Genomic DNA, 23,510 nt, shown 5'->3' on the forward strand with positions numbered 1-23,510 from the left:
AAATAGTGGCATCTACCCCCTATCAGTTACTTACTCTGTCAACATAAACATTTTGCATATTAGACACATCATGTACGTAGAAGTTAAATGTCATAGTTGGTGTTTGTAGAATGTGATTTCCACAGGCAAGTAAGGTGTATGGCATAGGTAGACACTGATGCATGTTTAAAACATTGACAGTAACAGAATTATTAGTTTTTAAGTATTCTGTAACCAGTTTCAGTTTTCCATAGACAACACTAGCCTGTTTAACATGGAAGTTCAGTTTTGCTTCTAGATCATTCTTTTTCTGGGTGTGTTTCTCAGATAGAAAACAAACTTGACACTTATCACTACATGGTGTTGCAAAGACAATATCGAAAAACTGATAAAATATTGTATGATACATGCCAAAGCTAAAGGTGTTCCTTATTGCTGTCTTTGTGCTAATCTTGAAGAAGATTGTACATCTAGCTAATGTTTAGATGTGTATACAAATATTTCATGTTGGGAATCTTTTTACTGGAATAGAGACTTGACTGCATAGGAAATAGGAAAACTATTTATAAGAGCCTGTGCAGTTTTCCAGTCCTCTTTGCTGCATTTATTTCAGTGATTCTCAAGGGTAAAAGACATGAGATTTTATCTTACCTCTTCGACAGGCACAGTATAATATTAATGAACAGAAATGCATATTCTAGTTAATAAGTTATCCCTTGTTGTAATGGATTTTCTCTTCATCACAAAAAATTGCAACCAAAATCAGAAGTGAAATAGGGGCAGTATAAATATTGGGGAGCATGCTGCCCCTCTACTAAACCCTTGGCTTTGGGCCTACATAAATCTCTCCTTGTGAATGTATGTCTAATGTTTTGTTGTATTATCAAACACAGAAACTTGCTTCAGGAGTTCTAGATGTTTTCTTTTGTTGAATCACACCAGATAGTCATCAACTGCTTATACCGAATATTGTTATAAAAACTTTCTCACAAATCTGAACATCTGCTTCACCTACAACAGCCATGTAGATGTTGGTTGTCTGCTAACTACTCCTCTCTGGATCATCAGTATACCTCGTCTTGCCAAAATTCATAGTCACACATTCAAATATATAACAATTTTGAAGATCACAGTTACTTAGATTCTAGAAATTGAGGAAAAGCTTCTCTCATGTATCTGTAGGTACAATGTCCAAGCATCTTCTGGCACAAGCACAATCTGAACGTTGTGATATTTGCCTTTTCACTACACCCATAAATTCCTGTTTTCTTTACCGCTGTTTAGCTCCGTTTTCTCAACTTCTTTGCATTAATTTAGTGGATTATACTTCCTCCTCTGATAATTTCCACAGATTTTCATAATTTTGTCAGTGTTTCCATTTCTTAAATCTGCCATATTTATTACCTGTATTCTCTATTGAATGTGCCAGTCGAACACTTTAAATGCTCTAAACCTAGTTCATAAATTTATTTAATTAAACATTATACAACTTTTATATTTTGTGTTTACTGGCTTATAAATTCCAATACAATCTACTTTTGCCACCCCCATGCCCCTGCCAAAGCTTTTAAAACCCAGCTAATTAATTCTTGTCTTTTTATCATTTTATGCTGTGGTGACTATCTTCCTACTCAGCTGTTCAGCTCCTTTTCACTAGAGAGAGGCTGCCATCATGCAGTGACCTTGATAATGTGTGTTACATATCCTATTCTTTGCCTGCCTCCACAATTCTTTCAGTGTTATGTTAACTTGTCAGCTGATTTTCATATCCTATTTTTCATTTTCTCCTACATTGCCATTTTTGCGCTGTCGTTGATATGAAGATGCCTCAGATGACGTAGCAGATCAAATCTGGAGTGAAACATGAAATCCCATGGAGGGTGCAGGGTGTGTCTGTGTCTAACAAAGCCTGCATCTGTGACATTTTTCATTTCCTGCCTTCAACATTCCTTATCAAAATGTAAGACAGTAGCTGAAGTAGTTGTGCAACAGTGATTACAATCTTCTGCTGTGGTGCACCAGTTACTCAGTTCGGTGTTAAGACTCTTTTGATTCTTCTTGAATTGGCCGTTAACATGCTTCAAACAAGCACTTCGGGGTCTCACTTCATTAAAAAAAAATTTGTTGAAGAATTTGTTGTTTCTCGATGTGACTTGTTGTTTCTCATCTGCTGGACATGCCCAACCCATCTGAGTGGTGACAAGTAACAGTGGCTTCTATACTGTACATCTTTGCCTTCTTAAGAACAGTTGTTGTTGATGCAGAGTCAAAACACCATCAGTTTGGTGCATGGTGTCAGAGCTTTATTCAAGAAGACTTAATATAGGAAATATCCAAAAGTAACATATGCAACATGAATCCTGGTCTTCAAGTCCTTTTCCAGTTAGCAGTTGGTTGATAATATTGCTCCTAGATAGAGGAATGATCTACTTGTTCCAAAGGTGTGCTGGAAACAGAGATAGTGAAATCCAAAAGGCAGTTCCAGGAGTAAGTTGTGTGAGTGTCTTTGTTTTTTGGATGATGATGGTCAGGCCAAACCATTCAAATGTAGTTTTAAACAATTTGCAGATAATTACAGCTCTGCAGGTCTGTGAGCTGGAAAGCATTGTTATCTGCATACCATAGTTCAGTTACTAGAGTGAGACTTGTAAAACTCTTAGAATCAGTCTGCACTGATTAAATAGTGCTCTATCAAATGTGTATGGAAGTCCTACACCTGCATTGTTTACAAACAATGTCTCATAAAACATGGCTACTAGGCACAAGGACACATCCTTGTTTGAGCCTATTAGTGATAAGAAACTTGTCAAATCTTTCATTCTGGTGCAGCACCTGCCCAGACATTTCTTCATGGAAGGCTTGAATCACTCAAACAAATTGTTCAGGCCAGCAAAACATTTTAACACCTTATACATAACTTTTCTGGGCACTGTATCAAAAAACTTTTCTAGGTCACAGAACACAAACAATAAAGGTTTATGTTGTTCCCTGAACTTGTCCTGCAGTTGTTGTGCACTCGAGAGGGGGGGGGGGGGGGGGGGGGGGGGGAAATCCTCACAGAGATTCAAAATGTATAGTCTTGGAAAGAGTCTGGAGATGATTCAACAGAATTCTGACAAAAATTGCACCAGCTGCAGGGAGAATGGATATAACATAGTAATTACCACATATACGCTTCACTCATATTTTTTTAAAAATATGGTGACAGTTGTGGAGCTTGCTTTAGAAGAAACACGGAGAAGACCCCAGTTTTTCGAGCCAAAGTAATCACTTTGAATGATCTCCAGAGGAATGTTGACAGGCTCAGGTGCCTTTCTTGGTTTCATACTATCTAGAGCCTTGTTGAATTCATGAAATGTTGGTGAGACCATCATCCAAGATTGTGTTGGATGTTGTGTGACATTTTTGAGAAAGTCATTAGCAGCAGTAGAACTAAAGTTTAAGAGTGAGCTGAAATGCTTTTTCCAGCAATTCAAGATGTCCTGACCATAATTGAGGATGGTTGTACTATCGGTGCCTTTCAGGGTTCCTGATGAGAATTGAATAGACCATATATTTATTTTATTCCAGTGTAAAAGCTCTGCAAGTCCTTGATGTCTGACACACTTGGAGTACCCTGGTTTTTTACTGCCCCCAGTTGTTCTTGATTGTTCTTATTTCAGTTTGAAATTTTGGTTCATCACTTGAAAGCATGTTTCCTTTTCCATGGAGCATGGACCTCGAGCAAGAGATAGGTAAGCGTCCTGCTTGACGCTTATGAGATTCTTAATCACTTCATTATCATCATCAAACCAGGCACTTTCTTCTTCATTTCAAAACCAATGACCTCTTCTGTATCTGTTTGGTGGTGTTCTTTAAAACAACCCATTCCTGAATGAGATTTTCACTCTGCAGCAGAGTGTACACTGATATGAAACTTCCTGACAGATTAAAACTGTGAGCCCGACCGAGACTCGAACTCGGGACCTTTGCCTTTTGCGGGCAAGTGCTCTGTTCCCAGGAGAGCTTCTGTAAAGTTTGTGGAAGGTAGGAGACGAGATACTGGCAGAAGTAAAGCTGTGAGGACCAGGCGTGAGTCGTGCTTCGGTAGCTCAGATGGTAGAGCACTTGCCCGCGAAAGGGAATGGTCCCGAGTTCGAGTCTCGGTTGGGCACACAGTTTTAATCTGCCAGGAAGTTTCAACCCATTCCTGTTCAACATCTGTGTTCCCAGAATGATTTTTACACTCTGCAGTAGAGTGTGTACTGATATGGAAGTACCAGGCAGATTAAAACTGTGTTCTGCACTGAGACTCGAACTTAGAACCTTTACCTTTCACAGACAAGTTCTCTACTTTCATATTAGCACACATTCCACTGCAGAGTGAAAATTTGATTCTTGAAACATCCCCCAGACTGTGGCTAAGCCATGTCTCCACAATATCCGTTCTTCCAGGAGTGCAACTCTTGCAAGTTTTGCAGGAGACCTTCTGTGAGGTTTGGAAGGTAGGAGAAGAGGAACTGATGGAAGTAAAGCTGTAGGGCATGTTGTGTGTCATGTGTGGGAACCTCAGTCAGTAGAGCACTTTCCCATGAAAGTCAAAGGTCCCCAGTTCATGTCACAGTCTAGTAGACAGTTTTAATCTGCCAGGAATGTTTCATATCAGCACACACTCTGATGCAGAGTGAAAATTTCATTTAGGATGTTTCTTTTTATTTAATTCATGACTTTTTTGTGCTTGGATTGCTCAGATACCTACAGTTGTTGTGTGAATTGCCATCCTTTCGGTACTGAGCATAATATCCATATAAGTCCATAGTTCTGGCAACACTGGTCATGACCTTCTTTTTCTGTGCGGATGCACACATATTCCCCGAACTCTTATGGGACTGGGTAAGACTGTCTTTCATGAGTCATGAGTGTGTTCGGGTGGGACATTACGAATGTAGTGTGTTGACATACAAGATGAGAATATGGGTCGCACGGGATGTGTGCTCGAGATAGTCCCTGCAGTCGCACACTGTCCTCTGTACCCTCAGTGCCTCAGATGGATAGAGCATCTGCCATGTAAGCAGCAGATCCTCGGTTCGAGTCTGGTCAGGGCACACATTTTTACCTGCTCCTATTGGTATATATCAACGCCTGTTGGCAGCTGAAGGTACTAATGCAATTATAAATGGATGCAGGTCATCAGTGGTGTTTGTTCTTTCAGATATGTTTGAAAGAACAGACACCATATCCATATAAGTATAGAGTAATGTTATGTTTTGTGTCCTTACATAGTGGCAAGAACAATAAAAAAACAGCACCAACTGTGACAATGAAAACAATGCACTTATTGATAAGCACGTAATCAATCAGTTCACAATGCTGATGTTAGGATAGAACTAATAGCTACTTCAAGTGGCTGCTTGACTGGAGTCCCACTTCATATCCTTGGGCAGAGTCCAATTGGTGTCATAGGATGAGTCTGACAGTGCTTGGGTTAGTGTCCAGCTTGGTTAGATGTAGTCTAACCAGTGCTAGTGCCGACTGGGAGACTGGGTTCAAACCGAAGGCCACCACCAAGACACAAGGGTGCTGATGTGTTCGTTCAAGCGCTGACATCCTAGGTGGCGTGTGGACAGTATCTGGGTTAGAATACACTCCGAGTTCTGAAACTCACTGGGTTGGTGTCTGGTTGGAGTCTTGAACTGCACTGGAACTGTGTCCAGCCAGATCTTGGGCTGTGTTTGCAACTGCTGCTGGTGAATACTGCAGATAGATTGGATGTCGAGTGCAGCCAGCAGACAGCCCAGAATGTCAACAGATGATGTGGGCTAGTCATTGCACAGTGTCTTAAATAATCTGTTGGGAGAATTTCTGCGAGTTGGCACTTGATGCGTCGAGGTAAAAGGCCGTGCGTGCAGCACCATCGTTGTAGAAGCACATGCAGCTAGTGGGTGATGGTAATGTGTCCCAAAGAGCCCATTGGAGTCTGGTAGATACACAGAGTGATGTGTTGCTGTTGTCATCTGGCATGTACACTGTACACAGACTGATGTGTTGCTGATGTAGTAGTCCAGCAGTAATGGTAAGCCAGAAGTCAGACTGGCTCCATGTAAGCTGGCTTCAGTGGATGACGCCTGGATTATGCCAACCCACCAACCACGGGTTTACAGGCAGTGGCAGAGGCCAGGTGACTGGCCTGGCTACAATATTCCTCCTTGCTTAGACTAGACAGTTGAGCCATCATAGTATTGTAGGGCCGGTGGGATGCTGACAGGCTCATCAGATGGGAAGAAGGATATGTCCAGGTAGACAGAGATAGGGCCATGGGTAGTGGGCATTGCCTCAGTGCTGGAAAGAAGTGAGCAGGAAAAAAAACCTGAAGATGAGATGGAGAGTGCATGAACCTACAAGGTGCCCAAAAAGGCAGACAGTGGGTTTGTGATGCAGAAGCACCAGAGATGAATAAGGTGCTAGTGGTGCCCGAGGAAGAATGGGGTTAGAACTTGCAAAAAAGTTAGCACTGAAAGGAAAAGTAGAAAACCGGTGCAGGAAGAGGAACAGTAAAGGAGAACATGTGCATTGATTAGGCACAAAAGAAAACTGAAGACATTTCCAGAAGTGACATCTGACTGGGTAAAGGGTGGAGCAGTTCCAAAAGCAGAAAGATCTGAGACCACAAAACTGGCGAGGAGGCAGCAGCAGCATTATGCTTGAAAACATGCAAAATTATGGCAGGGAAGCTTTGTAAGCATCATGGTGCTGTTGGTGCAGCCAGATTCTGACTGGCCAGAGGGACATCAATCAGTATGACACTGGTGCCCAGTGGGAGACAGGAGTTCAAACCAACAGCAGCCGCTGGGGAAACAATGGTGCATGGACTTGGCCAGGCAGTTGTATCTGGGCAAGACACAATGGCAGCTGAGTCTGGATGTGACTGTACCACGCAAGTACCCAGGCAATGGAAAACTCATTACCAGCTTTTGGTGGTGTCTTGACATTGAGCCACTCACAGGAACAAAGGGCAGCCATGGCTGCTGGCTTCTGGGAGAAAGTGCAAGCAACATTGGTATGGCTGGTGGAAGACAGCTGCCAGGCAGGACATGGGCATTGGACAAGGTGGAGTTGTGTGGGACCTGTAGTCAACTGCTTGCTCACCAACTGGTATGTTCCTGCACGGCTGGACCATCTTGCACCAACTTTTGTGTCCTTAAAAGGTGATTAGGACAGCATATGAAAAAAGGCAATTCCCAGGATGACAATGAAAGAAACACATATTTTGGTAAGCACGCAAATGAAAATTTCACAGTTCTGACATGCAAATGTAAATAATAGCCACTTCAGGTAGAATGATACAACTTCTTGACTTGAGTCCTGCTTGGTATCCTTGATTTGAGTCTGGATGGTATCATTGTCGGTGTCGACCATTGCCTCTCTTTGTGTCTGGCATAGATGGGCGCAAGGCTAACCAGTTGTACATTGGCAGAGTGCTGGTGGCCAATGGGAGACCTGTGCTTGAACCAACAGCAGTCACTAGGACATGAGGATTCCGACAAACTCAGCCAGGACCAACGTACAAGGCAGCGTAGAGTCATTGTCTAATCTGGAATCCAGTTGAATCTTGGGCTATGATGGATTCATGCTCAAACAGAGTCCTGGGCTGCACTGGAACTAAGCTGATCAGTGCTACCAATAGATGGGTTGTGGGGTGCAGCTGCCCTTGAGCAAGGAGCATGAGTGAATGCTGTCAGTTAGTTGTGGTGCAGCATCTTAAATAATCCAGCAGAAGAATTTCTGTAAGATGTCATACAATGAGCAGACTCGACATACTGCTGTGCTTGCAGCGTCAAAGTTCGGGATGCATACACCACTGGTGGGCATTACTAATTCATCTCATGGAGTCAGCTGGAATCTGTTGAGTACACAGAGCAATGTGTTGTTGTTGCCATTTGGTGTGTACAAAAATAAGCATGTTTCTGCTGTGGTTCAGCAATGTTAGTAAGTGCACGAAGTGTTAAGCCAGAATTTAGATTGGCTGCATGTAGGCTGGCTTTGGTAGATAATACTGGGCAACTGGCCTGGTTACAGTAGTAAGCATTAGAAAGAAGACAAGTAATTCATAGAAATTTAATCTGTATTTTATATCAAAAATAAACTATTACTATATTTCTTAATGCTATCTGTACATACATACAGTTGCCACAACTTCTTGTGCATTTTGTAAAAATTCTACAGCTCTGTAATCTGCTCCTAATGTCTTTCTTGCTTTGGCCACACTTTGTAATTTCATTTCCTAGATTCCCGGGGAGGAGAATGAGGATCAGCTCAATCCTTATGAGCTCATTTTAGACTGATTCCTATCTTGTAACTGCCTCTTCTCCTGCTCCTAAATCATTTATAGCAACCCTCACCCATCTACTTCTCTTCCCCCCCCCCCCCTCCACTTTGTTTTATGGTCTAAATAGTACTGTTTTCTCAACAGTGCAGCCCCAAACTGTCCCTCCGCCTTTTTTTCTTTTACCCATGTTCAGCATATGTAATTACAAGGGGCTGCGTTTGAGCAAGCTTCTCTGCCCCCATATTCCTATATTCTGCAATATCATTCCCTTTCATACTACTTAAAATTCCTTTCCATTTGCCTTTTTGATTATCATTCCACTCACTCCACAACATTCAATCAGCCAACCCAGTCAGGCTGCACATTAAAGTATCTCTTTTACCCTCTCTCTCGGTATCATGGTATGCACAGTGTGTGTGTGTGTGTGTGTGTGTGTGTGTGAGTAGTCATCTAATTCATAATTTCTTTATATCAATATATCTCACATATTTCCAATACTGTTGTTGTTGTGGTCTTCAGTCCTGAGACTGGTTTGATGCAGCTCTCCATGATACTCTATCCTGTGCAAGCTTCTTCATCTCACAGTACTTAGTGCAACCTACATCCTTCTGAATTTGCTTAGTGTATTCATCTCTTGGTCTCCCTCTATGATTTTTACCCTCCACACTACCCTCCAATGCTAAATTTGTGATCCCTTGATGCCTCAGAACATGTCCTACCAACCGGTCCCTTCTTCTTATCAAGATGTGCCACAAGTTTCTCTTCTCTCCAATTCTATTCAATACCTCCTCATTAGTTATGTGATGTACCCATCTAATCTTCAGCATTCTTCTGTAGCACTACATTTCGAAAGCTTCTATCCTTGTTTTGTCCATACTATCTATCTTACATGTTTCACTTCCATACATGGCTGCACTCCATACAAATACTTTCAGAAATGGCTTCCTGACACTTAAATATATACTCAATGTTAACAAATTTCTCTTCTTCAGAACCTTGCAATACTAGTACTGAAGTATAACTAGTAATACTTTGCCCTCCAATATTTATACAGAAATTTATGCACAATAGCCTGTGTGAAATTTTAAAACTATGAGGTACAAAGTAGTACATGTCACAGTGGTCATAATTTGTTACTGTTATTTTATAGTTTTGATGATGGCCATTGTAGGCCAACACTGGTTAATATTTTGAAGCATTTGGTGACTGTGTCAGATGAAAATATAGTGTTAGTAGGTTAATATGTTCAAATGTTTCATATGTACTTTTTCTTACCTCCCATGAACCATGGGTGTGGCCAGGGTGGATGACTTCAGTGCCTCAGCAATACAAACAGCTGTACCATAGGTGGAACACCAACAGAAGAGTATCTGTTGAGAAGCAGATTTGCATTTCCTGAAGTTCAGTGGCAACAATCTTGTCAGTAGTTTGCAGTGGTAATAGTCTGGATGATTGGCTGATTGGCTGACCTGCCCTTGTAACATCAGCCAATATGGCCTTGTGCTAGTATGTGAATGGCTGAAAACTACAGCTGTAATTTTTCCTAAGGATATGCAGCTCTACTGTATGGTTAAATGATGATGACATCATCCAGAGGTAAAACAGTCTCCCATTTGGATCTCTAAGTGGGGACTATGTAGGAAGATGTCGTCATCAGGAGAAACAAACTGGCCTTTTATGTTTCAGTGTGTGCAATGTCAGGTGTCTCAATTGTGTGGGTAGTTTAGAAAATTTAGAAATGCGGATGAATAGGTTGAAGTTAAATATAGTGGGAACTAGCAAAGTTTGGTGCCCAGAGGGGCAGGACGTCTGATCAGGTGAGTAAAGGGCTATAAACAGAGGATAAAACAGGGACCTGGAGACAGCAGAAGGTTGCAGATTGGTTATGTAATGATAAAACAGAGATTTCAGAAGCAGATTTTAAACTGTAAGACGTTTCCAGTGGCAGATGTGGACACTGACCTTAATGTATCCATTATGAACTGGTCCAGTCAGTGAAGGAAAATCAGGGAAAAAGATGGAGGAGTCACAAATTTTTCTACAGTGGTAGAAGGGAGTGTCATGAACAGTACACTAACACACTAAAAATCCTGACTGCAGATATTCTGTTTTTCATGAGTAACTCAAAATTGGAGCCTATAGCGAAAATGATCCCAGTATAAAATTAAACTAAATTACATTTCCAACAAAAGGGGCATTATTCATCTTTTTCTAGGACTAAAAATTTCTTCATTTCAGGGGATGGAAAAATCATGTATTATTAAAAATATTGTTTTAATGGTATAAAGTTAACATTTGCTGTTACATAAGTGTGTTATGAACAAATAGTTAATGTATGTACTTCATCTAAGTCCATTAAAGCTAGGTTGCCAGATTCTCGTCTTGCACTGATCCTCTTCATGGTCTACAAACTGAAGGAGAGGTTGTGATTCCCTGTTCTGTCCACTCCTCAACATCACAAGAAGCACTGCAGGGTGTTTCACAAAGTTAGACTGATCCTCTGCAGCATGCATTTTTGAAGCACTGGTGATGAAGTCATAGACATGCCTGGGGGTGTTAATTTTCCCCAAATTGCATTAACACTCCATGTAATACAGATATGAGTTACTAATAATACTTATATAAGAAATGCATATGTGCAGAATCAGTCAAAATCTCTACATTGCTAAAGGAGAAATTGATTCTTAGTTGTTCTGTATGATAACAGTAGCATTTCTCCAGCAAAGATAACTTACCCCACCATGAGCACTGCTTCCTTTTCATTTTACAAACACACTCTACCTGTCCAGCATTTCTTGTTCAGTTTTCTTCTGTGGGTAGGCAAAATAACTTCACTGAGCTCATGTTTATAAAGTGGAGTTATTTTTAGTTCATTAAATGAGTACTTAGCTACAGTTGTTAAGTGAGCTTTTGTGTGAAATGTATTCCTATAAACAATGACTGAGAAGTCTATAATTTGCTACTGTTATGTTGTCAGTAACCTTTGTAGTGTTGGTGGGGAAGGGATTGGATTGCTAAATGTGGTACCTTGCTGTTGTTTATTGTTGACAGCATGTTGTTGAGCCATGTAATTGTGTTGTAGTCACTTGTAGGTGAACTAATGATTGGCTAGAAAGATACTGCACTTCTCTCACCCTTAATTGTGTTACTTGTAAACTGCATAAATCTCTTCCATTCAGAAATTACTGGCTTCTGTAAAGTAGACTGCATTGAGCGGAGCCACTTACTACACACCTACATTATATCTTCCAAGGTGAGTGTGGTTATGTCTGATGGAATGGGACTGATCAAGTTCAAGTCCTGAACAACAATCAGCTGTAATTCATTGCTTGATTTATATTGAGAACTACTTATGTTGCAGAGGGAAACAATTTAAGCCTCTATACCTCTCCAGATTTTGGGAGACCTGAGGCTGGTGTGACACATTTGATATCCCTCATGCTGTGAGGACTATTTCAGCCAGGACAATGGAATCTATGTTGTCGAATATTTACTAGCAGCATATTACGCTTGTGACACACAGTGTGGTAGACAGTTGACATCTCCAGCTGTTCAACATTTTTATAAAATAGCTCATTTAACAGTTGCAAATAAGAAGTCATTTAATAAACTGGAAGTAATTCTACTATGTAAACATGAACTTATAGAAGTTATTTTTTTCATTACATAAAAGAGATGGAAAGCAAAGAAAGCAAGTTCAGGGGAGGTACAGACTGTCTGCAAAAATGAAAATTTGGCAGTGCATGTTGTGGGAAAACTTGCATTTCCCAGAAGAATGCTACAGCTGCCATACCAGATTGACTAAGAATCAGTTAGCCTTCCAGCAGAGCAGAACAGCATGCAAAGATTTATGCAGATTGTTTTTCAAGTGTATTTCTTGCATTAGTAATATAAGTTATTAATATCTTTATTCCATGTGGTGTTAATGCACTTCACAGAAAATAAACACCCCCAAGCATTTTGGATACTTTGACAGTAATTCATAAGATGCACTATGCAGGATCAGTATAACTTTGTGAAATATCCTGTCACTGCTTATTGTGATGCTGTGGAGTATATAGAGTGGGAAATCACCTGCTTGCTCTTCCCTCACACTTCTACATTCCTCTCCCTCCCCGTCAATCCTTTTACAACTTCTGACCACAATTTATTCCTTAATATGGCTCTACTACACTTGGAGGTCGTACACAATTTAACATTTGCTCTTCACACACTTCATTTAACAGTAAATACTAAAACACTATTTGAATAACATGTGACTTTCCATCTCCGGCACGGTGAAAACTATTTGTCCTAGGGAAAAAAAATGAATAGGAACTTTTTTGTAGGAAGTGTAAGTTAATTTAAGTTTAAGAATGAGATTTTCACTCTGCAGTGGAGTGTGTGCTGATATGAAACTTACTGGCAGATTAAAACAGGTCCCGAGTTTGTGTCTCAGTCCAGCACACAGTTTTAATCTGCCAGGAAGTTTCATGTGAGAGCACATTCCACCGCAGAGTGAAAATCTCATTCTGTAAATATCCCCCAGGCTGTGGCTAAGCCATGTCTCTGCAATATCCTTTCTTCCAGGAGTGCTAGTTCTGCTAGGTTCACAGGAGAGCTTCTGTGAAGTTTGGAAGGTAGGAGACAAGGTACTGGTGGAAGTAAAGCTATGAGGGTGGATTGTGAGTCATGCTTGGGCAGCTCAGATGGCAGAGCACTTGCTCGTGAAAGGCATAGGTCCCGAATTTGAGTCTCGGTCCGACACACAGTTTTAACCTGCTAGTTTAATTTTGTACTGGGAAACATTTTCACTGAAGACCACGGTTTTTGAGATATTCAAGAAAAATATAAAAAGTTATCTTTAAATGTGTCCCCACCCACAGGAATCTTAATGTGTTGTTTATGTCCTTCATCCCCCACCACTGAACAAGAATTTGCAGCTACACAATTTTTTCCCGTATTCAATCTGTTTCTTTCTTCTTTTACTGTGCTAAACTGTAGATTAAAACTGAAGAGATTGCAAATGATAGGAAATTAAGGAGATGAGATCCAGACAAGTTGAAAGGATCATAAGTTGTTGAGAGATTCAGAGGGATCATTAGGCAACAATTGACTACAACAGGGGAAAGGAATACAGAATGAATGGGTAGCTTTGAGAAATGAAATAGTGAAGGCAGAAGAGGATCAAATGGGCAAAATAACAAATCCTAGTAGAAATCCTTGGGTATTGCAGCAGGTATTGAATAATGAAAGGAGGAAACATGAAAATTCAGCACATGAAAGGGAACACAAACGTATATGAAACGAGACAGTCAGGAAGTGCAAAATGGCTAAGCAACAATACCTAGATGACAAATGTGAGAATATAGAGATACGTATCACTAGGGTAAAGATAGATACTGCCTAGAGGAAAATTAAAAAGGCCTTTGGAGAAAAGAGAAGCAGCTTTATGAATAGAGCTTAGATGGAAAATCAGTACTAAGCTAAGGTGAATGGAGTACATAGAGGAGCTACACAAGTGAAATGAACTTGGAGGGAATATTATAGAACCTAAACATCGAGCAAGCAGTAAAGGGAACCAAAAAACTTGGAGAAGGAATTAGAGCTCAGGCAGAAGAAATAAAAAGTTTGAGGTTTTGCCGAAAACATCGTAATTTTGACAGAGACAGCAAAGAACTTTGGAGAGCAGTTCTATGAAATGGACAGTATCTTGGGAGGAGGATATAAGATGACCACCAATGAAAGCAAAACATGGCTAATAGAATAGAGTAACATTAAATCAGATGATGCAGAGGGAAACAAGACACTAAAAGTAGTAGATGAATTTTGCTAATTTGGGCAGTAAAGTAACCGGCCAAAGAAAAGAGGACATAAATGTAGACTGGCAATGACAAAAAAGCATTTCTGAAGAAGAGAAATTTGTTAGTCTTTTGACTGAAGGTCACAACAATATTTGTTCATAAAATGAGATGTGTTTGACCTGTTCCACTCATTCTTCTGTCAGCTGTTATGGTCACGTACCTCATTTAAGATTAAAAATAATATACTGGAATGAATTTTTGCATGCACTATTGGACTATTGCTGTATCATGCTGTAAAATTATGTACCAAAATTTGTGTCTCTATTGTAAGTGCTTTCATTATGGTATGTATGACCACAGTGTTATATATTCTGGTGATGATCACTAGCAATAGTGGCTGGATTACTGGTACAGCATGACATGGTCTACAACCCAAAAGAAATTTGTGGAAATTGACCTTGAAAGCTTCTATACTTACAAAGATGGTAAATGTCTCTTACTGTTACATCTAAGACACCAAATTTTACCTTCTGTTTTTATTTTGCTTATCATTCTAAGTGTGTATCACCACTTTTTCACAGGTCATAATAAAATCAAACTTTGTTTTTGAATGACAATTCATACATGCACATCTATGTATGGTAACTGCAGCATTAACAATATCATTGAAATACGTATGTTTCAATCTGCTGGGTGATGAAGGTACATAAATTATTTATCATCTTCCAGTTGTCACCTTCAGGAGACAAAAGTCCAGTACCATTGAAGGACATAGGTAAAAGTTGAAACCCTAATCTCAGCTTTCAGAACGGTTAGTTCCTTTATCACAGGGGGATGAAAGATAGGTTTTGGAAGGTTGAGAGGAAGGAGCAAGTCACTCACACCACATCTTGAAAGGATAAGGAGAGACAAATAATGGAGAGACAACTCACTGTGGTGGCACTGTGAAATTCTACAGAGTATGAAGTTCCACTCACCTTGTGGTGATTCTCTTCTCACACACATGCCTCTTTGAAGTTACTGAAATGCAGTTCTCAGCCCGAAAAATATACAGAAAAACTTCTGTACACCTAGTAACCACAAGTCACACTAAAAATTGTTTTGTTGGTGGAAGGTTAATAACAGTTAAATGAAAGTAATTATGTGCATAAATTTCACTTTTTTATGGTAAGCTTGCATACACCAGTTACTACCAAACCTTACTCTAAGCTGTACAAAGTCTGGAAAGTCCACATGCACACATCATTCATAACACTAGCCAGTTTATGGTAATTATTAATTATCCTTCACAGAAAGTTCACAAACGGATTGTTTCTTTTAGAATAGCTCACTCAAATGCTGTTATAATCAGTCTCATGTTGCAAAGTGTTCACATTAATGAGTGAGCACTACGCCAGGCAGTATTTAGTTATGTAAAATGTCACCATCAGTTATGAATTTCATACCGTACATTAAATCAATCTCTCTTCCACACTTTACAGCACTCCTCAAACATTTTGGTACCAAAATACCAAATTTGTCACTGAATCAGAGCAGTAAATTAATACAAATAAATTTAAAAAACCCACAAATACAAAATTAGCTCACTATTAACAAAACTACTTTACCAAAATAATAATCTCATTCTCCCAGTACCATAAGGTGACAAAATAGTTTATAACAAATTCCCTGTTACGTATGACAACGCATACATTGTTCTTGAACATTCCTCACAATGCCAGTTACTTCAATGTATAGTAAAAAAACTTTGCATAAAACATTATTTCACATTCACACCTTCATTCACTCTCATAACTAAGCACAATTATAATAGTTATTAATAAACAATTAGACAATTAAACAAATAGAACTGCAAATAAAAATGACAGTATTTTGACTGCAGCTCAAACAGTGTCTGTCAGCTGCCCTCTACTATTGTGGGCAGCTCTAAATTTCTAATATCTGTTTGCTAATGACACTAGCTTTGTAGTGAAGTATGTTGTGTGCAACAGTTGCTCAGTTTCAAATAGTGCAGTACATGACCTAAGTTCATGGCTTGTAGAAAATAAACTAACGCAAAATCACAATAAGACTCAGTTTTGAAAGTTTCTGACACACAATTCAATGAAACCTGACGTTTTAATTTCACAGACTGGGCATATGGTTAGTGAAACTGAACAGTTCAAATTTCTAGGTGTTCAGACAGATAGTGAACTGTTGTGGAAAGCCCACATTCAGGATCTTGTTCTAAAACTTAGTGTTGCCATTTTTACTGTTCGAACGGTATCTAAAATGATTGATCGTTTGACATGAAAATTGGTCTACTTTGCTTATTTTCATTCACTTATGTCAAATGTTATTTTATGTTGGGGTAACTCTTCCCATTCTAAAACGATATTTTTGACTCAGAAATGGGCAGTTGGGGCAATAAGTGGTGCAAGTTCATGAACCTCTTGTCGACCCCTGTTCACGAGTCTGGATGTTTTGACATTGGCCTCCCAATAAAGAAACTTCCACATGGGAAAAATATATTAAAAACAAAGATTCCAAGACTTACCAAGCGGGAAAGCGCCGGCAGACAGGCACAATGAACAAAACACACAAACACACACACAGAATTACTAGCTTTCGCAACCGATGGTTGCTTCTTCAGGAAGGAGAGGGAAAGACGAAAGGATGTGGGTTTTAAGGGATAGGGTAAGGAGTCATTCCAATCCCGGGAGCGGAAAGACTTCCCTTAGGGGAAAAAAAGGACAGGTGTACACTCGCGCACACACACACACACACACACACACACACACACACACACATATCCATCCGCACATACACAGACACAAGCAGAAATATGTCTGTGTATGTGCGGATGGATATGTGTGTGTGTGTGTGTGTGTGTGTGTGTGTGTGTGTGTGTGTGTGCGAGTGTACACCTGTCCTTTTTTTCCCCTAAGGGAAGTCTTTCCGCTCCCGGGATTGGAATGACTCCTTACCCTCTCCCTTAAAACCCACATCCTTTCGTCTTTCCCTCTCCTTCCTGAAGAAGCAACCATCGGTTGCGAAAGCTAGTAATTCTGTGTGTGTGTTTGTGTGTTTTGTTCATTGTGCCTGTCTGCCAGCGCTTTCCCGCTTATATATATATTCCTTACTGTCATTTTGTGTTAACGATATTGGCTTATTCCCAAGTTTAAGCAGCTTTTGCTCAGTTAATACTCGGCAGAAATCAAACCTGCATTTGGATCGGACTTCCATAACTCTTGTGCAGGAAGGTGTGCAGTATACTTCTGTATCCATTTTCAATAAGCTACCACTAGAATTCAAAAATCTTAGCAGTAATCCATGTGCTTTCAAATCAAAACTGAAGAGTTTCGTCATGGGTCACTCCTATTCTGTTGAGGATTTCCTTGAAAAATTAAGCTGATTCTTCTTGTGTTATTGACTGTGTTTACTTAAACTTATGGCTTGACTTTTTTCAGGTTCATAAACATTTTATTTTTATCTGTTATTACTTTTATGTTGTAATTTCATGTACTGAAAGTTCTATGACCATGGAGATTTGCTCCTCAGTTTGGTTCTACGTGTACATAAATAAATAGATAAATCACATAAAAACTACATACACTCTGGCACCTGACATCACATGTCCTGCATGTGATTCATACTGCACATCTGTTCATTGTTGTTCCTATCTCAATAGGCATGCTATAAGGTGCTTCGCCTCATCATGTTAGTTTTGCCATATATGATGGATTACTTTAAGACTTTGCAAAAAAATTGCTGTGTGCAAATTTGATTTTCGAAGACTTTTTTCTAATGGGGATGGAGGCAACTGTTTCATGTTGGGTGTGTGCACATGAAGGAGGTTTTATGGATGGAACAGTTGCAAGGATAGCAACCTTTGGGAAAAGATAATGATCCGAGAAAGTCATATACAGGGTGGAGCAGAGTAAATTGTTTTTTTAGAATTCACATTGTGGCTACACTGTTTGTCGAATAGAGTAGAGTGGGCATGGTTAATAGTGACCAGTGGGAGGTTTGTATTCAATTGTTGTTCAGTTGCAATAATGCAGTAGACGTGTGAGGAGCGCTCATTTTGAGCTGAAGTGTATTTCTCGAGTTCCCACTCGATTATTGCAATGAAGGATGCTTTTCAGTCGTGATTTGCATTAACCCCACATGGACATGTTCCTGGACAGCAATCAATTTTAAATTGGGTAACTGCATTCATTTCAACAGGGGATGTGTCATCTGTACAAATAGGACCTGAGAAAAGTGTTACAACAACACAAAATGTTGAATGAGAAATGCTCAGCTCAGAAACATGCACTTGTTCTTGGCATTTCAAGACATTCTCTCCACCGGATTCTTTATAATGTACTGAATTTTCAACCGTACAAAATGTGCATGGTCCAGCAATTGTCAGTACAGGATTATGTTACATGAAGAACATCTTGTGAAGTGAATACATGCTTGCAACCATGACCCATGATGCAAATGTGTTCTTTTCTTATGAGGCACATTTTCACTTCAGTGGGTGTGTAATCAAACAGAATATGCAGTACTGGAGTGACATGAACTCCAGACAAATTCACCAGAGACCTCTGCACTCAGACCACATCACTGTGCGGTGTGCCAATCACTAGTAGGGATCATTGGCCCTTACTTTTTCCAGGAAAATCATCTTGCTGTAACTGTGAATTTTGATCATTACTTAACTACACTGCAAAAGTTTTTCCAGCCAGCTTTCGAGGCAATGTAATTACAGGATATCTGGTTTCCAGAAGATGGTGCCACTGCATACACAGTGGGCATTATCATGAATTTTTTGAGGCAAATGTTTCCTGAAAGACTTCTCTCTTGGACAGGAGATCTGAACCAGCCCGCACGCTCACCAAACTTTGCCCAATGTGATTTTTTTCTTTCGGGTTACCTGAAGTCAAAGGTGTATTGCAACTGTCTCAACACCCTGGAAGACCTACAAACCAATATTGAGGCTGAAATTGCAAGAATACCAGAAGACATACTTAAAAGAGTGCATGAGAATTTTAGAAAACATCTGCAGCAGTGTATAAATTGTGAAGGTAGACATTTGCCAGATACACTGTTTAAGACATATAATTAGAAACTCTCATATTGTCCAATATGAGAAAAATAAAAATGCAATCTTTTAAGAGTTCATTATTTTTTTATTTCATTCCCAAATCAGCAATTTATCGGATTTCACCTTGTAGATTGATGAAGACATTAAGGAGATTAGACAACAGTGGGTGGTATAGGAAGGATATGAGGGGGAGATGATGTCATTTTCAGATATCTAAAACTACATATACGTACATACTCTACAAGCTGCCACTACTAGTTATTTCCTTTCCTGGCCCACTCACAAATAGAGCAAGAGAAAAAAGACTGCCTATGTGCCTCCCTATGACTCCTAATTTTTCTCATCTTCATGATTCTTACAGAAAATATACATTGGCAGTAGTAGAACAGTTCTGCAGTCAGCCGCAAATGCTGGTTCTCTAAATTTTCTCAGTAGTGTTCTGCAAAATGAACATTTGTGTTCCCTCCAGGGATTCCCAGTTCACAAAGCATCTTTATAATACTCAAGTGTTGACTGAATCTACCAGTAACAAATCTAGCAGTCCATTTCTGAATTGCTTCAATTTCTTCCTCCAATTCAACCTATCACCAAACATTCAAGCATTATTCGAGAATGGATGACATTAGTGTTCTACATGCTTTCTCCTTTACAGATGAACCAAGTTTTCTTAAAATTCTCCCAATAAACCCAAGTCAACCATTCACCTTGTCTACTACCATTCTTATGTGCTCATTTCATTTCATATTGCTTTGCATCATTACATCTAGATGAAAAAGTCATAGCTTGACACACAGTAATGAACTGATGCATTCAAGAACATAGTGCTAATGTGTGACAGTGACAGGGTAGTGACAGCTGTGTTTTATGGAGGTTGAGAGAAAGACATTGCCTGTGAGATTTTTTTATGTACAAAATACATGTAGTTGTCAGAGACACATGATGTAGATGTTCAGTGTTTTGGTGCTCAAGCAGATATGTTTTCCTTGAATGAATAGGCTGTTGGGAGATAAGTGTTTATGAGGGAGGGTTGACAACTATCAAAGTGAAGATACAAGCACCAAAACGGCTGCTGGACTAGAATGATTTTGCCCTCTGCCATATGGCATTACGTGAGGAACAGCTGCACTCATATTATGTGCAAAGTGGCAGACCATGGTCACACCTGACTGCCTGGATTGCCTTCTGCCAGTGAATGAAAGACACAATATGGGAATGATCCACAGTCTCTTGTGCATGTGTTATTTATGTTATTTACAGATGAATCATGTTTTACCAGAGACCATGTTATGAACATATACAATATGTACATTTGGACTTATGAGAAATCACATACATCACATCAACAAAGATTTTGAATTATGTTTTTGCATGTGTCATTGGGTGAGTAGTTCATAGGTCTGCATTTCACATCCTAGCTGACTGCAACACAAGCCAATCGACTATTTGGATGATAGGTACTCCAACTTGAACATTAATGTGTGTGTGTGTGTGTGTGTGTGTGTGTGTGTGTGTGTGTGTGTGTGTGTGTGTGTGTGTCCCAGCCCTGTTAATAGTATCAATATACTTCAGACCATTGGTTTCTGGACCTATGTTTATCAGAATTATTTTCTTGTTCATTTGTGCTGTATTTGCTTTTTCATTTGTATCTGCTGTGACCAAACACCCTAACCTATTGCAGTTACAATTAAATATTTCATTTTATACTCAATCAGCAGTGTAGAAACAAAAGAAAAAAATAATTTAAATATAACAGGAATTGATTTTTCGATTAAGGTCCACTAAGCACACTTTATCAGAAACTCTACACTGATAATACTGAATACATTATATTTTTAGTACTATCTCACAGCAAGGGGACACTTTCATTGGTCCACAATGTGACAAATTTCGAAAAGAGGGCATATTTTCATTGGACAATCATATGAGTAGCCTCATGGTGAGGGCACACTTTCATTGGTCTGTCGTACGTCAGACACCCTAGCAAGGGCACACTCTCATTGGTCTTTCATGTATGGGTTTCAGTGGTAAAGGGACACATGCAGGACTTGGAGCCTCACAGAATGGGATGACTAGAATGGTTGTTCCTGTGTATTTTGAGGTGTAAGGGGAGGGTAGAGATGTGCAGATCAGGATGAGTAAGGAGTTCTACAGATGAATTGTGAGCCTTTGTCAGAGGCCTACAGTTTTCATTATTTTCTTCAGGATAATAAGGATGTAAGGAATATGGTCATTAAGCACACTTTTGTATGTCAGGGTGTCAGGGATCTGACCTATTTCCTTTACAGCATACTCCCTATTTTTCAAGTAACATGTTGTTAGTGTGTGACCTCCCTCTCATTCCAACCTGGAATTTTGCCTCCTGAAAGTAAGTTCTGTAATTCTTGTAGTTTATAGTTTCCTCAAGTGAGTTCTGCTTTTGATGCATGTATTCATAGCTTTACATTTAAAATTTTCTTCTTTTCCACAACAGAAACTACATGAATGAATGAAAATGTTTCAGTGCTGATTCCATGAGAACTGCAGTCATAACTGACTTACACCCTGCCACAACGTACCACATAAGAATGCTTGCTACTAATGCTATTGAGGCTAGCCCTTTCACAGATACCCTCACTGTGAAGACACAAGAAGAAGGTAATATTTATTTGAAAGTGCTGTCTGAAAGTGGCAACTTTTTTATTCTTCTCTGAGTATATTATATTTCATGCATAATTTCCTAAATGAACCTCAGATTTTGATTGTGAAATAAACTACTGCTTCTAACAAATGACTATCAGTTCCAGCTGCTCCACCACAGGACCTGAATGCAGAAACTATTGGTCCTGATGAATTGCTGATATCATGGAAGGTACATTTCATTTCTCATGAAAGTAGGGGGAATAAGAAATAACAGTCTGAGTATCAATAGTATTAAAAAAAATTTGGCACAGAGAAACTAAAGTAGCAGCAAATATCTTCACACTGGTTTCTTTTTTTGAACAATGGGAAGTCCACAATGGAATACAAACAATATGAACAGGGCAGATTGTTACTCACCACAAAGAGAGGGCACTGAGTTGTGGGCAGGCACTATGAAAAAGAATGCTAAAAATTTGGAATAAGGACTTTGTCTGAAAGCTTAAATATTTCAGGCATCCATTTTCATTCTGTCTGCCACTCAATGTCTCTTCCATATGGTGTGTGGCAATCTATCCTTCCCATATTGTTGGTTTCTTCTTTTTTCACTTTTCTTGTAAGGCAAGCATAAGATTATATTTGTTCTAAGGGAAATACATTACAATAGATTACATATTATTAAAAAGAAAATGAAATCAGCATAATGTTTCAAATTTTTGTTGGTACAGAGAGAAAAGGAGAAGAATATTTGAGAATTTTTCAGCACTTAAACACATAATACGCTCAATATCTGTATGGCCCTGTGAGCATGCAGAAGAGCCACAACATGACATGGCATGGACACAACTAATGTCTGAAGCAACACTGGAGCAAATTGATACCGTGAATCCTGCAGGACTGTCCATAAATCCATATGAGTAAGAGGGGGTGGAGCTTTATTCTGAACGGCATGTTGCAAGGCATCCCATATATGCTCAATAATATTCATGTCTGCGGAATTTGGTGGCCACTGGAAGTATTTAAACTCAGAAGTGTGTTCCTGGAACCAATATGTAGCAATTCTGGACATGTGGGGTACCACATTGTCCTGCTGGATTTGTCAGAATGCACAATGGACATGAATGGATGCAGGTGACCAGACAGGATGCTTAAATGTGTGTCACCTGTCTGAGTCATATCTAGACATATCAGGGGTCCCATATCACTCTGACTGCACATGCCCCACATCACTACAGAAGTTCCACCAGCTTGAACAGTCCTCTGAAATCTTCAGCAGTTTGCGAAAGGACTGTACTTCTGTCATGATGAAAGAATCTCTTCAGTTGTCATTGGTCCCGTTCTTGCAGGATCTTTTTCCAGCTGCAGCAATGTCAGAGATTTTATGTTTTATTGGATTCCTGATATTTACAGTACACTTGTGAAATGGTTGTACAGGAAAATCCCCTCCCCACATCATTAATATATGCGGGATCTGTGTCCCATCACTTGTGTGTTACCAACTATAACACCACCTTCAAACTCACTTAAATCTTGATAGCCTGCAATTGTAGCAGCAGTAACTGATCTAACAACTGTGACAGACACCTGTTGTCTTGTATAGGCATTGCCAAAAGGAACACTACATTCTGCATGTTTACATATCTCTGTTTTTGAATGTGCATGTGTATACCAATTTCTTTTCTGCTTCAGGGTATAAGTTGTATAGAAGTGAAGTTAAAGCTGAGATCATTAATAATCACTTGATTAATTATTC

At 39.5% G+C, this 23,510-nt stretch overlaps 1 protein-coding gene across 1 annotated transcript in view; it reads left to right on the top strand.

Annotated features, from left to right (window-relative positions):
* LOC126297439 (Down syndrome cell adhesion molecule-like protein Dscam2) overlaps positions 1-23,510 on the top strand; it is a 384,987-nt gene that overhangs the window by 212,971 nt on the left and 148,506 nt on the right. Inside the window, exons 17-18 of the mRNA XM_049988328.1 lie at positions 21,642-21,775; positions 21,919-21,989. Coding sequence (XP_049844285.1) covers positions 21,642-21,775; positions 21,919-21,989 — 205 coding nt within the window. The remainder of the gene's footprint in view (positions 1-21,641; positions 21,776-21,918; positions 21,990-23,510) is intronic.

Source organism: Schistocerca gregaria, chromosome 1 (assembly GCF_023897955.1).
Source record: "Schistocerca gregaria isolate iqSchGreg1 chromosome 1, iqSchGreg1.2, whole genome shotgun sequence".
Taxonomy (NCBI): Eukaryota; Metazoa; Arthropoda; class Insecta; order Orthoptera; family Acrididae; genus Schistocerca; species Schistocerca gregaria.